Source organism: Coregonus clupeaformis, chromosome 18 (assembly GCF_020615455.1).
Source record: "Coregonus clupeaformis isolate EN_2021a chromosome 18, ASM2061545v1, whole genome shotgun sequence".
Taxonomy (NCBI): Eukaryota; Metazoa; Chordata; class Actinopteri; order Salmoniformes; family Salmonidae; genus Coregonus; species Coregonus clupeaformis.
The window spans coordinates 9,772,078-9,786,727 of record NC_059209.1 but is presented as its reverse complement, the minus strand read 5'-3'; the positions used below and the strand labels follow the sequence as shown (position 1 = coordinate 9,786,727).

The 14,650-nt window shown below is 43.5% G+C and overlaps 1 protein-coding gene across 5 annotated transcripts in view; it reads left to right on the top strand.

The window, feature by feature from the left end:
• The window catches only part of LOC121587504 (serine-rich coiled-coil domain-containing protein 1), a 97,473-nt gene that overhangs the window by 4,569 nt on the left and 78,254 nt on the right, over positions 1 to 14,650 (top strand). For all 5 annotated transcript variants that reach the window (XM_041904496.2, XM_041904497.2, XM_041904498.2 and 2 more), the window contains exons 2-4: positions 89 to 1,358; positions 3,333 to 3,526; positions 12,750 to 12,840. In XM_041904496.2, the coding sequence (XP_041760430.1) occupies positions 110 to 1,358; positions 3,333 to 3,526; positions 12,750 to 12,840 (1,534 nt within the window). In that variant the 5' untranslated portion in view covers positions 89 to 109. The remainder of the gene's footprint in view (positions 1 to 88; positions 1,359 to 3,332; positions 3,527 to 12,749; positions 12,841 to 14,650) is intronic.

Below are 14,650 nucleotides of genomic sequence, written 5' to 3'. Positions count from 1 at the left end.
GTTTCATCCCTTGATGGAACCTTTTTTAATCCAACCTGAAGTTACTGTGTGTCTCTCTCTCTCTGGCTGGTTCATGTCTGTTTTGCAGAGTGACTGCCGCTGAACCTTGATGGGCGAATCAGGGTCGCGCCGCTCCACGCTCGTCTCCAGGCTGCCCATCTTCAGGCGGAGCGTGAGTAAGAGGCAGGACTCGTTGCCCTCCTCCCCATCCTCGGCCGGCGTGGGCAATGGCGTTCACACCTCGTCCCCCTCCAGCACCAACTCCAGCAACAGCAGCACGGGCAAGCGCCGCAGCCTGTTCCGCACACCCTCCATCAGCTTCAGCAGCAAGAGGAACAGCGAGCCGCCACGCATCCAGACTCCTCCGCTGGACCCTGCCCAGGACACCAACAGCAGCCAGACCAACCCTCCTCTGGGCTTCCAAGATGGCGCTGTGCTTCCACGGGCCAAGACGCGCCACTCCTTTGGCTTTGGGGGCCACCGTCAGAAAAAGATCACCCGCTCGCAGACTGAGGACTTTGAGAAGGTGGCCTCCACGGCCAATAGGAACGTGTTCATCAACTGCATCAGCTCAGGTACCAACGAGGGCGATGACTCGGGGTATCTGGATGACTTCAGCGGTGACAGCAAGCGCTCGTACAGGCAGAAGAAACAGCTGTTGCCCAAGTCCTTTTCTTCCCACCACCGCTTCTCCAAGAACTCTGAGCAGTGCAAGCCCCCAGAGGTGAGTGTAGAGCCCCCGACGTCAGGGGGTACCCCGGGCTCGTGGCCAGGCGAGCTGCTTGGGGAGAGCTCCCTGCAGTCGCCCGTTCTGTCTGAGGACTGCACCACGGCCATCACCCCCTCCGAGTTTAATGTCCCAATCACAGAGGACTCTGTGTCCGAGGTGGATGTGCTGCCTGCCCCCAGCCCCAGCCCCAGCCCAGCCGCCCCGGCAGACAACTTTAGCCATGTCGTCTCTACCTCCCAGGTGTTCTTCACACCTGCCCAAGCTGCCACAGACAAGCCCCTACTGCCAGACACCAGAACCGCCAACACCACAGGGTGTGAGACTGCAGTCACTGTCACAGAACCAGCAACAGCTGCAACACCACCAATGCCACCAGAACACCAACAACAATCACAGGAAGACGGGGAAGAGGAGAAGGAGGATGTTGTGATGGTGGAGGAGGTCAGACCAGAGCAGACAGAGACTAGTGAGAGCGAGGCAGGCCCAGTGTGTAGTAAAGGCTACCATTCCAATCCAGAGAAGTCTGAGAGGAGGTCCAGGAACACAGTGCTCATCCAGGAACCAGGGAAGGGAGCATGCTGCGGTAGACATGAACCCAGGTCATGCCACCTGAGGAAACCCCACACAGGTAAGAACTGAACAATTCATTTAATAACATCTACCTCTATGTGATTGACTCATTGATAATACGGAGGAGGCGCATTGCTCTTGTGAAAAGCTAATTGTAAATCACTGACAAGTGTACTGAACAAAAATATAAACGCAACATATAAAGTGTTGGTCCCATGTTTCATGAGCTGAAATAAAAGATCCCAGAAATGTTCCATACGCACAAAAAGCTAATTTCTCTCACATTTTGTGCAAAAATTTGTTTACATCCCTCTTAGTGAGCATTTCTAATTTGCCAAGATAATCCATCCACCTGACAGGTGTGGCATATCAAGAAGCTGATTAAACAGCATGATCATTACACAGGTGCACCTTGTGCTGGGGACAATAAAAGGCCACTCTAAAATGTGGAGTTTTGTCACACAATGCCACATATGTCTCAAGTTTTGAGGGAGCATGCAGTTTGCATGCTGACTGCAGGAATGTCCACCAGAGCTGTTGCCAGAGAATTTAATGTAAATTGTTCTACCATAAGCCACCTCCAACGTCGTTTTAGAGAATTTGGCAGTACGTCCAACCGGCCTCACAACCGCAGAACACGTGTAACCCAGGACCTCAACATCTGGCTTCTTTACCTGCGGGATCGTCTGAGACCAGCCACCTAGACAGCTGATGAAACTGAGGAATATTTCTGATTTAATAAAGCCTTTTGTGGGGGGAAAAACTCATTCTGATTGGCTGGGCCTGACTCCCCAGTGGGTGGGCCTGGCTCCCAAGTGGGTGGGCCTATGCCCTCTGAGGCCCACCCATGGCTGCGCCCCTGCCCAGTCATGTGAAATCCATAGATTAGGGCCTAATGAATTTATTTCAATTGACTGATTTCCTTATATGAACTGTAACTCAGTAAAATTGTTGCATGTTGCATTTATATTTTTGTTCAGTATATTTTGGCCAAAGTGTTTGCACACAGTATTGCCTACCACTGTTTCAGACTGAATTTGTATTTTCGATCACCTACAAATTGACATTTTCTGTTCAAAGTGGGTGAACTTTACACTGCTTTCACATTTAGAAGGCAGAGGTATGGTATACAATGAAGGCTATACTTTATGTACTCTTTGGTTGGATGATGCGGAAAGTACCAAAGTCAGATCGAAATGACTGATTAGGGGGTTGAGCAGCACTATTTTAGGCCCACGTGCCTGTTCTCAGTATAGTGGGAACTATTTCCTCTTAAAGGTATATTTATTAACCAATGGACGGCAGTTTCCTAAGACATTGTAGGCTGTACTCACACCTGGATAACACCTCCTGGAAGAATGGCTACCCTTTGGCTATGTTTTTCTGAAACGGCCCACTAGACTCCAGCATTCACCTGCCAAACTTGAACAGTATGGCACTGCTTAGAATATCATCATATCTGAATAGTTTTCTTAAGACAACTGTTTGTGAACTGCATTGGTTAGTCTACTGGTTTTGGGCAGTGTTAGGCTATCCATAATGATTAACACCACTTTTATTGTTCATTTTTGATGTAAGCCTATTTCTTGTCTGTCTGTTGCTTAGGCTACTTTGTATTGGTGATAACACGTAAGTAGTTATACTTGCACGTAAAAAATGTGCTCAGTGATAATGTAGATCTATAACCCAAATTCAATCAAGGAGTAAAAGTAGCCTTATTCCCTCACTATATTGGAATAATGCCTTTACATTAGTGTAAAGGTCACCTAGAATCATTTGGCTCCATAAAATCAGTGAAGCTGTTGTTGCAAAACACTGGATCGCTTCCAGCCCCCAGGCTTGCGATAGCCAAATGATTGTTTGCTTGTTTGCTTGTTTTGACGTTTTTCCCAAACATGTAGTCTGTGTTTGTTTGTTTGTGTCGCATTCGACAGTCTGCCTACTTGTCTGTTTGCCATATTTTTTTGCCACACTCCCTGTCTCCACGTCAGTAAAAAATATTATAATGTGTCTTGTGCTCTGCCCTCCACAGTGTCCATGTGCAGCAGCAGTGCCAGCCCATACCACGAGGTGATGCGCATGGAGCGCCGGCTACGTTCCTCCTCGGAGGGTGCCGGGGGGCCGCGGGAGCTCCACCTCAACTTAAAAGAGCCCCATTGCACCACCGAGGGGAACGTGCTGCTGAAACAGAGGACCAACTCGTCCTCCTCCAAGCTGGGCAGCCTTGTAGGTGTTTACACTACAGTAGAGTTACAGTAGGGTTACAGTAGAGGACAGGACTGGACAGGGCAGCCTAGTAGGTGCTGTCACTACACTTCAGTAGAGCACGGTTACACTAGGGTTACAGTTACACTAGAGGACAGGACAGCAGGGGAGCTGGCAATGGTGCTAGCAGCTCCTCACTGGCGCTGCAGACTAAATAGCTTAGTCCATGACCGCATCCTCCTCTGGATTACACTCTCACACGGGGATAACAGCCCCGCCCTAAATTAAACAGACTAATCATCTAACTTAACTGTGCTGCAGATCAGTGCAACAGGACAGCAACTTGTCACTCAAGGGATTGCGCCTGACCCCTTCCTGTCTGGCCACTCCAATCCACATGCCTGCATAAACAGTAAACACCCGTGCTTTTGCAGTGAAAGTACTCATCCTGTAGTGAAGTGGTTCCCAACCAGGGTTACTAGGACCCCTGGGGGTACTTGGCCTATCCACAGGGGGTACTTGAGAAGAGTCATGAGACCATAGGCTTACTGGTAAAATGCACATGAGGGGGTACTTCAGAGGTACTCCGGGCAGAGAGAAATTCAGTTGGTGGTACAGTAACCGAAAAAGCTTGGGAACCACTGCTGTAGTACCTCACATTCTTCAGGCTTATACTAAGATCTAGGTTTGTGCTTTCATGAGCAGTCAAGGGCGATGCAGAGGAGGACTAAAGTACCTTTTCAGGGCAAGTACAAGGCAATAGATAATCCCTCCCTTCTCTGTGTCATAATTACAATACACTCAACAGCCAACAGGATATGCCTGCTCTGTCGTACACTTTAGGTACAGGATATACAGTGGGGGAAAAAAGTATTTAGTCAGCCACCAATTGTGCAAGTTCTCCCACTTCAAAAGATGAGAGGCTTGTAATTTTCATCATAGGTACACGTCAACTATGACAGACAAAATTAGATTTTTTTCCCAGAAAATCACATTGTAGGATTTTTAATGAATTTATTTGCAAATTATGGTGGAAAATAAGTATTTGGTCAATAACAAAAGTTTCTCAATACTTTGTTGTATACCCTTTGTTGGCAATGACACAGGTCAAACGTTTTCTGTAAGTCTTCACAAGGTTTTCACACACTGTTGCTGGTATTTTGGCCCATTCCTCCATGCAGATCTCCTCTAGAGCAGTGATGTTTTGGGGCTGTCGCTGGGCAACACGGACTTTCAACTCCCTCCAAAGATTTTCTATGGGGTTGAGATCTGGAGACTGGCTACGCCACTCCAGGACCTTGAAATACTTCTTACGAAGCCACTCCTTCGTTGCCCGGGCGGTGTGTTTGGGATCATTGTCATGCTGAAAGACTCAGCCACGTTTCATCTTCAATGCCCTTGCTGATGGAAGGAGGTTTTCACTCAAAATCTCACGATACATGGCCCCATTCATTCTTTCCTTTACACGGATCAGTCGTCCTGGTCCCTTTGCAGAAAAACAGCCCCAAAGCATGATGTTTCCACCCCCATGCTTCACAGTAGGTATGGTGTTCTTAAGATGCAACTCAGTATTCTTTGTCCTCCAAACACGACGAGTTGAGTTTTTACCAAAAAGTTATATTCTGGTTTCATCTGACCATATGACATTCTCCCAATCCTCTTCTGAATCATCCAAATGCACTCTAGCAAACTTCAGACGGGCCTGGACATGTACTGGCTTAAGCAGGGGGACACGTCTGGCACTGCAGGATTTGAGTCCCTGGCGGCGTAGTGTGTTACTGATGGTAGGCTTTGTTACTTTGGTCCCAGCTCTCTGCAGGTCATTCACTAGGTCCCCCCGTGTGGTCCTGGGATTTTTGCTCACCGTTCTTGTGATCATTTTGACCCCACGGGGTGAGATCTTGCGTGGAGCCCCAGATCGAGGGAGATTATCAGTGGTCTTGTATGTCTTCCATTTCCTAATAATTGCTCCCACAGTTGATTTCTTCAAACCAAGCTGCTTACCTATTGCAGATTCAGTCTTCCCAGCCTGGTGCAGGTCTACAATTTTGTTTCTGGTGTCCTTTGACAGCTCTTTGGTCTTGGCCATAGTGGAGTTTGGAGTGTGACTGTTTGAGGTTGTGGACAGGTGTCTTTTATACTGATAACAAGTTCAAACAGGTGCCATTAATAGAGGTAACGAGTGGAGGACAGAGGAGCCTCCTAAAGAAGAAGTTACAGATCTGTGAGAGCCAGAAATCTTGCTTGTTTGTAGGTGACCAAATACTTATTTTCCACCATAATATGCAAATAAATTCATTAAAAATCCTACAATGTGATTTTCTGGATTTTCTTTTCTCAATTTGTCTGTCATAGTTGACGTGTACCTATGATGAAAATTATAGGCCTCTCTCAATCTTTTTAAGTGGGAGAACTTGCACAATTAGTGGCTGACTAAATACTTTTTTTCCCCACTGTACATACAATCATTCTAAACTGTGGCAAAAGTACCTAAACTGTTTTAAGTGAAATGTTATTATGTTCAGTCCATGCATTCACTTCATAAGACACGCTTGGAGTACCGTGCAGATGTAGAAGGAACAAGTAAAATAAAACGTTCATACATCAAGAGATTGTTAACCAACCCATATTACAAAATATGTGGGAATTGTAGTCTCCCCTGGCCCATAGTTGACTGGTAAGGAAACATTTTAGTACTTAATTTATTTGAGTGAACTGTCCCTTTGACACTAATCTTTTGGGTGAATGGGTACAAAAAAACTAAGTCCATTATTATCTATATGAATATCCCCTCCTTAACTCTCATGAGGGGTATATTATTCACAAGGAACCAAAGGCCGAAACGGGGAGGGACCTACCTGAATTTGTCCTGTAGGAAACGCTTGTTTTGTTTTGTTACTGTGCAAAATGTTTTGCTATGGTGTGCACTAATTAGGGCTGACCCTATTTAGTCGACTGGTCGATTGTTTGGTCGACAGAGATTTTTCTTTTGTTGAGCAGTGGCTAATATATTATAAGAAATTATGGCACACGAGACACCTGTCTGATTCATGCCTGTCTGAGTGGACTAATCCATTGCAGAGGGCGCGGGGATGGTACACCAGTATCACCGGTAGTATATTTACAGTTCATTACCATAATTTCTAATCTACAATGTTTGTTAATGCATTCAATATATTACTATTACTGTCTTGTCATTGTAGGAGTGGACACATTGTTTGCGGAGCGCAAAACCTAGGCTACACAGTTTTGGTTTATTTCATTCCATTTACCAGTTGTCAATTTATTCATTGTCTTTTGTTTGGAGCACTCCTGTTAATGTTGAGGAAGGACATGCACCTGATTACGCATAGAAGTAGGCCTGGGCTACCTGGCCTGCGCGCAAATGTAGGCTTATAAATGTGCCCATTTGGGGATTGGATAGTATTTATTTTATTTATGTATTTTTTATTTCACCTTTATTTAACCAGGTAAGCCAGTTGAGAACAAGTTCTCATTTACAACTGCGACCTGGCCAAGATAAAGCAAAGCAGTGAGATAAAAACAACAACACAGAGTTAAATATGGGATAAAACAAAACATAAAGTCAAAAATACAACAGAAAATATATATACAGTGTGTGCAAATGTAGCAAGTTATGGAGGTAAGGCAATAAATAGGCTATAGTGCAAAATAATTACAATTAGTATTAACACTGGAATGCTAGATGTGCAAGAGATTATGTGAAAATAGAGATACTGGGGTGCAAAAGAGCAAAATAAATAACAATATAGGGATGAGGTAGTTGGGTGGGCTAATTTCAGATGGGCTGTGTACAGGTGCAGTGATCGGTAAGGTGCTCTGACAACTGATGCTTAAAGTTAGTGAGGGAGATAAGAGTCTCCAGCTTAAGAGATTTTTGCAATTCGTTCCAGTCATTGGCAGCAGAGAACTGGAAGGAATGGCGGCCAAAGGAGGTGTTGGCTTTGGGGATGACCAGTGAGATATACCTGCTGGAGCGCAGACTACGGGTGGGTGCTGCTATGGTGACCAATGAGCTAAGATAAGGCGGGGATTTGCCTAGCAGTGATTTATAGATGGCCTGGAGCCAGTGGGTTTGACAACGAACATGTAGTGAGGACCAGCCAACAAGAGCGTACAGGTCACAGTGGTGGGTAGTGTATGGGGCTTTGGAGACAAAACGGATGGCACTGTGATAGACTACATCCAATTTGCTGAGTAGAGTGTTGGAGGCTATTTTGTAAATGACATTGCCGAAGTCAAGGATCGGTAGGATAGTCAGTTTTACGAGGGCATGTTTGGCAGCATGAGTGAAGGAGGCTTTGTTGCGAAATAGGAAGCCGATTCTAGATTTAACTTTGGATTGGAGATTCTTAATGTGAGTCTGGAAGGAGAGTTTACAGTCTAACCAGACATCTAGGTATTTGTAGTTGTCCACACTCTAGGTCAGACCCGTCGAGAGTGGTGATTCTAGTCGGGTGGGCGGGTGCCAGCAGCGTTCGATTGAAGAGCATGCATTTAGTTTTACTAGTGTATAAGAGCAGTTGGAGGCTACCGAAGGAGTGTTGTATGGCATTGAAGCTCGTTTGGAGGTTTGTTAACACAGTGTCCAATGAAGGGCCAGATGTATACAAAATGGTGTCGTCTGCGTAGAGGTGGATCTGAGAGTCACCAGCAGCAAGAGCGACATCATTGATATACACATTTCTGATTGACTTAACTCACCATCACTGTGGAGCTTCTCAAATAGATGTTTTCTTCGCCTCAAACAGCAAGTAAACAAAGTCTGTTTTTACATCCATAGAAAATGACAATAGTTCCTCAACACAGCCTATTTGAAAAATCTTTCCAGCTCTCTCCCTTTCCATAACCACTTAGCATGAAAGGAGAAAAAAATGTCATGCTCTGATCCGGTGGAAACGTCATAAAATAGGCCTACCTGATTACTTCTTATCCCTTGTGCAAATAGCCTACAGCCGTGTCTGTCTGTCCTGAGCTCACTGCCGCGGGAAACTCTAAGGCCCGGAATATTTTATACAATGTCGCACGTTTGCTAGCACAAGCTTCTGGCCGGACCAAGTTAATAGTTGATACAATGTTTCAAGTTCCTTGCAGACAGGCCATGGGTAGCTTTTGGGTTTTATAGGATATTTATTTTTAACAGGATATTTTCAACCCGCGGGCTGCTATGTTTTTATTTGTTGGCTTTATGTAGGCTATTTTTACATATTGGCAATAGCAATAGAAGTTACTTTTAGATTTGTATCGTTTTCATTTAGATCGAATTTTGATTAACCACATGACATTGATTTAGAGATATGAATAAATTATTATAAAGGAAATTACCTGTTCCACGAAAATGTGGATATGAAAATCATAACTGGCACGCAGATCCGTAGAAATGATACGATAACTTTGCACTACAAATGGAAAAGGTTGCCGACCGCTGGTTTAGCCTATTACCGGCAACTTCAGGAGCATAATGGCAGAATCTGCGAAGGCCAGCAGCAGCGGGAGGAGGGTCGGGTCGGGAGCATGTTTTTTTCTTCTGGGTAGGCTATATTGATCTCTGGCTCCCTCTTTAGTAATTTGTGTCTTCATTTTTTATCTCAGTAGCTTACATATAGTTGATTTTATTCAAACATATGGTATGTCTATACGTTTTTATATTTCTACCAATCAATTAGTCAAAAGAACAGATGCCTCGCAATCGACCAAGATTAGTTTTTGTCAGGGACAGCCCTAGCGCTACCGAATACACCCCTGGAGTCTGGACCTCTGCAACGGCAAATCTTTCTCTGTTGGTCCTCTTGAATTAACTCCACAGGCATCTACTGACCCAAAGCCTTTCTATGTGAAGAATAAGAGACACCTACTTATTCTGAATGTTTTCCATATTACTGAGGTTGGCATTGAAGAAATTGATCCTTGTTTTAACGAGCCACAGTTTTTTAAATGACCATTAGCATAAAGCTACTCACTCAAACATTATTGTACGGTAAAAAATGACAGAGCTTGCACAGTGAAAGTATTAATACACATCTATAGCTGGGGGATGACATTAACGCACTAATTTAGCTCCAAATGATGTATATAATAGATACCATTTTACACCAATGGGTGAGCACTGACACCCTATTCCAATAACTATTACTTGGGGAACACCTTATTTGAGCATAAAGGCTGTGTTACCTCTTCATAAGTGGAGGCTAATCACTTCCTTCAAAAGGTATTATACTTTATGCAGAATATACAGTGGGGAAAAAAAGTATTTAGTCAGCCACCAATTGTGCAAGTTCTCCCACTTCAAAAGATGCGAGAGGCCTGTAATTTTCATCATAGGTACACGTCAACTATGACAGACCAATTGAGAAAAGAAAATCCAGAAAATCACATTGTAGGATTTTTTATGAATTTATTTGCAAATTATGGTGGAAAATAAGTAGTTGGTCACCTACAAACAAGCAAGATTTCTGGCTCTCACAGACCTGTAACTTCTTCTTTAAGAGGCTCCTCTGTCCTCCACTCGTTACCTGTATTAATGGCACCTGTTTGAACTTGTTATCAGTATAAAAGACACCTGTCCACAACCTCAAACAGTCACACTCCAAACTCCACTATGGCCAAGACCAAAGAGCTGTCAAAGGACACCAGAAACAAAATTGTAGACCTGGACCAGGCTGGGAAGACTGAATCTGCAATAGGTAAGCAGCTTGGTTTGAAGAAATCAACTGTGCGAGCAATTATTAGGAAATGGAAGACATACAAGACCACTGATAATCTCCCTCGATCTGGGGCTCCACGCAAGATCTCACCCCGTGGGGTCAAAATGATCACAAGAACGGTGAGCAAAAATCCCAAAACCACACGGGGGGACCTAGTGAATGACCTGCAGAGAGCTGGGACCAAAGTAACAAAGCCTACCATCAGTAACACACTACGCCGCCAGGGACTCAAATCCTGCAGTGCCAGACGTGTCCCCCTGCTTAAGCCAGTACATGTCCAGGCCCGTCTGAAGTTTGATAGAGTGCATTTGGATGATCCAGAAGAGGATTGGGAGAATGTCATATGGTCAGATGAAACCAAAATAGAACTTTTGGTAAAAACTCAACTCGTCGTGTTTGGAGGACAAAGAATGCTGAGTTGCATCCAAAGAACACCATAGCTACTGTGAAGCATGGGGGTGGAAACATCATGCTTTGGGGCTGTTTTTCTGCAAAGGGACCAGGACGACTGATCCGTGTAAAGGAAAGAATGAATGGGGCCATGTATCGTGAGATTTTGAGTGAAAACCTCCTTCCATCAGCAAGGGCATTGAAGATGAAACGTGGCTGGGTCTTTCAGCATGACAATGATCCCAAACACCGCCCGGGCAACGAAGGAGTGGCTTCGTTAGAAGCATTTCAAGGTCCTGGAGTGGCCTAGCCAGTCTCCAGATCTCAACCCCATAGAAAATCTTTGGAGGGAGTTGAAAGTCCGTGTTGCCCAGCGACAGCCCCAAAACATCACTGCTCTAGAGGAGATCTGCATGGAGGAATGGGCCAAAATACCAGCAACAGTGTGTGAAAACCTTGTGAAGACTTAGAGATAACGTTTGACCTGTGTCATTGCCAACAAAGGGTATATAACAAAGTATTGAGAAACTTTTGTTATTGACCAAGTACTTATTTTCCACCATAATTTGAAAATAAATTCATAAAAAATCCTACAATGTGATTTTCTGGATTTCTTTTCTTCTCATTTTGTCTGTCATAGTTGACGTGTACCTATGATGAAAATTACAGGCCTCTCTCATCTTTTTAAGTGGGAGAACTTGCACAATTGGTGGCTGACTAAATACTTTTTTTCCCCACTGTATAGATTGTGCTGGAGTGAACATTTCTGTCATTCTGCAGTTTCCCAGGCAAAGATTAAGCCTTTAATGGAGAATTTAAATTGAGAATGCTTCTTAGACCAGAACTAGTCTTAATCTGTGTCTGGGGAAACTGGCCCTTAAAGGGATACTGGCAATTTAAGAACGGTATGACAGTCTGGACAACATGAGCTTTGTTTGGACATAATGACACTGCCTGGTTCTGATTCACATTGATGTACCCAACTTTAAAGGGATACTGCAGAGATTCTGGCAACCGTTTTTCTACTTACCCAAAGTCAGATGTTCTCGTGGAGACCATTTGTATGTCTCTGTGTGCAGTATCGTGACAACACTACCGATAAGTAATTACAAGATAAGTCAAATAGATTTCTTTGCCCATGCACATATGTTGTTGGAAATGTGGTACACTACAGTGACATTTTGGCTAATTAGTAGTAAACATCCATCTTACTGGAATTGTGTGAGTCACCAGTGATGACAGCATCACATTTATCTCTCAATGTTCTCCAAATGATATGAAATCCATTATTTATTTATTTTTGACTATACCTTTAACCTTGTCCATAAGAAACCCTTAGATGTTTTGGAGATAATTCATATTTTCTATCTTCTGCATTTCCTGTGCACCTTCTGATATTTCCTTCTACTTTTTACCAGTAGACCTACCGTGGTAACCGTTTTTTTCTGTGTCTTCCCACAAGATGGCAGCGTATCCCTTTGAAACGCGACTAAAGGAAAAGGGGTCGTCATGATTCCTCAACCACTACATAGAATATGGATGTCTTTGAAAATGTCATCAATGTTTACTGGGCCAATGGATTCAAAATCTCAATGGATAAGATCATTGATTTAAGAGATTGGATTTTAATAACCTTTGCTTTGGTGACCCCTTATGTATCCAGTACAGCCATGAATGAACCCTTACAATAAACCATATGCCATGGCCGTCTATCACCAGAGCTCAACCCAATTTAACACTAATGGGCGATTCTGGAGCGGCACCATCAACAAAACACCAAATGATGGTATTACTCATTGAAGAATAGTGTCACATCCCTCCAATAGAGTTCCAGACACCTTATAGAATCTATGCCAAGGTGCATTGAAGCTGTTCTGGCTCGTGGTGGCCCATCGCCCTATTATGACACTTTATGTTGCTGTTTCCTTTATTTTGGCAGTTACCTGTATATGTCGCTATAGTGCCAGATATTCTTTCACCACCTAACCTTACAAGGAAACACTCTGGGCCCTAGTTATAGTCTATAACTCCTGACCCTACTCCCAAAGTAAAGTGGCAGGCATCAAGCTTGTTGTTAAACTGTGTCCAGCGCACAGAGTCACACAGATGTCTCTCCATTGTGTCCTCAGGATGTACTGAACAACCTGGGCTCGTCTGAGCTAGATGAGGATGACCTGATGTTGGACCTGGACCTCTCTGATGACCAACGCCAGCGTCGCGGTATGAACACTCCCCATTCATTCACCAGCAAATCCCCCGGCTTCATTCCGAACGGCACCCTATTCCTTACATAGTGCACTTATTTTTATCCATCAGGCTCTGGTCAAAAGTAAAGCACTATACAGGGTATAGGATGCCGTTGGGGACGCAGCCACCCTCTCTGCTCCTCTACTTCAGCCACCTGTCCAAGGAAACTTGGAGATTTTAGAATGACCTCTACATGTATCCAGGGACACACCAGAGTTTAAGCAGGACTAACTTGTTTGCTCAGATATTTAGGAAGTTTAGAACAGTTGTACTTTAACTAGAGCAAATAAATTTGCTAGGGCAGTTTTAAGCCAGTTCAGATGGTTTGTTCCCCCAGCATTGCTATCATTAGTTCCTTGATATTCTCATAACACTTAGCAGCAGAAATGGTTAAATCTCAATGCTCTTGATAATTGTCTAATCATAATGTTTAAATCATATTTCCCAGCAGCAGAAGACTGATAAAAAAAAAGAGTTGAGTGCATCATAGGGTTTTTGTAAGGATTTTCTTTTTTAATTTGTTTTATTACATTCACAACCTTTGTAACTCAAAATCAAATCAAATGTTATTGTTCACATACACGTGTTTAGCAGATGTTATTTGTGGGTGTAGCGAAATGCTTGTGCTTCTAGCTCCGACAGTGCAGTAATATCTAACAAGTAATATCTGACAATTTCACAACTTATACCCAATGCACACAAATCTAAGTACGGAATGAATTAAGAATATATACAGTACCAGTCAAAAGTTTGGACACACCTACTCAATCAATGGTTTTTCTTTAGTTGTACTATTTTCTACATTGTAGAATAATAGTGAAGACATCAAAACTATGAAATGACACATGGAATCATGTAGTAACCAAAAAAGTGTTAAACAAAGCAAAATATATTTTATATTTGAGATTCTTCAAATAGCTACCCTTTGCCTTGATGACAGCTTTGTAGAAAATAGTAAAAATAAAGAAAAACCATTGAATGAGTAGGTGTGTCCAAACTTTTGACTGGTTGTGTACATATATGGACAAGCGATGTCAGAGCGGCATGGACTAAGATACAATAGAATAGTATAGAATACAGTATATACATATGAGATGAGGAATGCAAGATATGTAAACATTATTAAAGTGGCTAGTGTTCCATTCCTTAAAGTGGCCAGTGATTTCTAGTCTATGTCTATAGGCAGCAGCCTCTAATGTGCTAGTGATGGCTGTTTAACAGTCTGATGGCCTTGAGATAGAAGCTGTTTATCAGTCTCTCGGTCCCAGCTTTCATGCACCTGTACTGACCTCGCCTTCTGGATGATAGCGGGGTGAACAGGCAGTGGCTCGGGTGGTTGATGTCCTTGATGATCTCTTTGACCTTCCTGTGGCCTTCCTGTGACATCAGGTGCTGTAGGTGTCCTGGAGGGCGGGTAGTTTGCCCCCCGTAATAACTTCACTGGTTATTATGTATCCTAAAGATATACTATACAGTATGTAAAGAATTGCAAAACTGAGAAATTACTGCGAAACAATGAATTGCCCTTGTATGAATGCAAGATGAACGGATAGATGTAGCCTATTATTAGGAGCAGGATCTGTTTGGTGACGTGAGTGGAGACAACAGGCCCCTTAGTTGACTTTTATCTAACAGGAGGTCTGAGTCAGTTCAAGACTTCCATATCTCTAGGCATTCAACATCTACGAAGGCTTGGAGAATTACCTTCAGTTTTAATTCTCTTAACATCCTTCTATTTTTGGAGGTTGCATCAGAACACGCAGAAGTCTACACACACTACCCC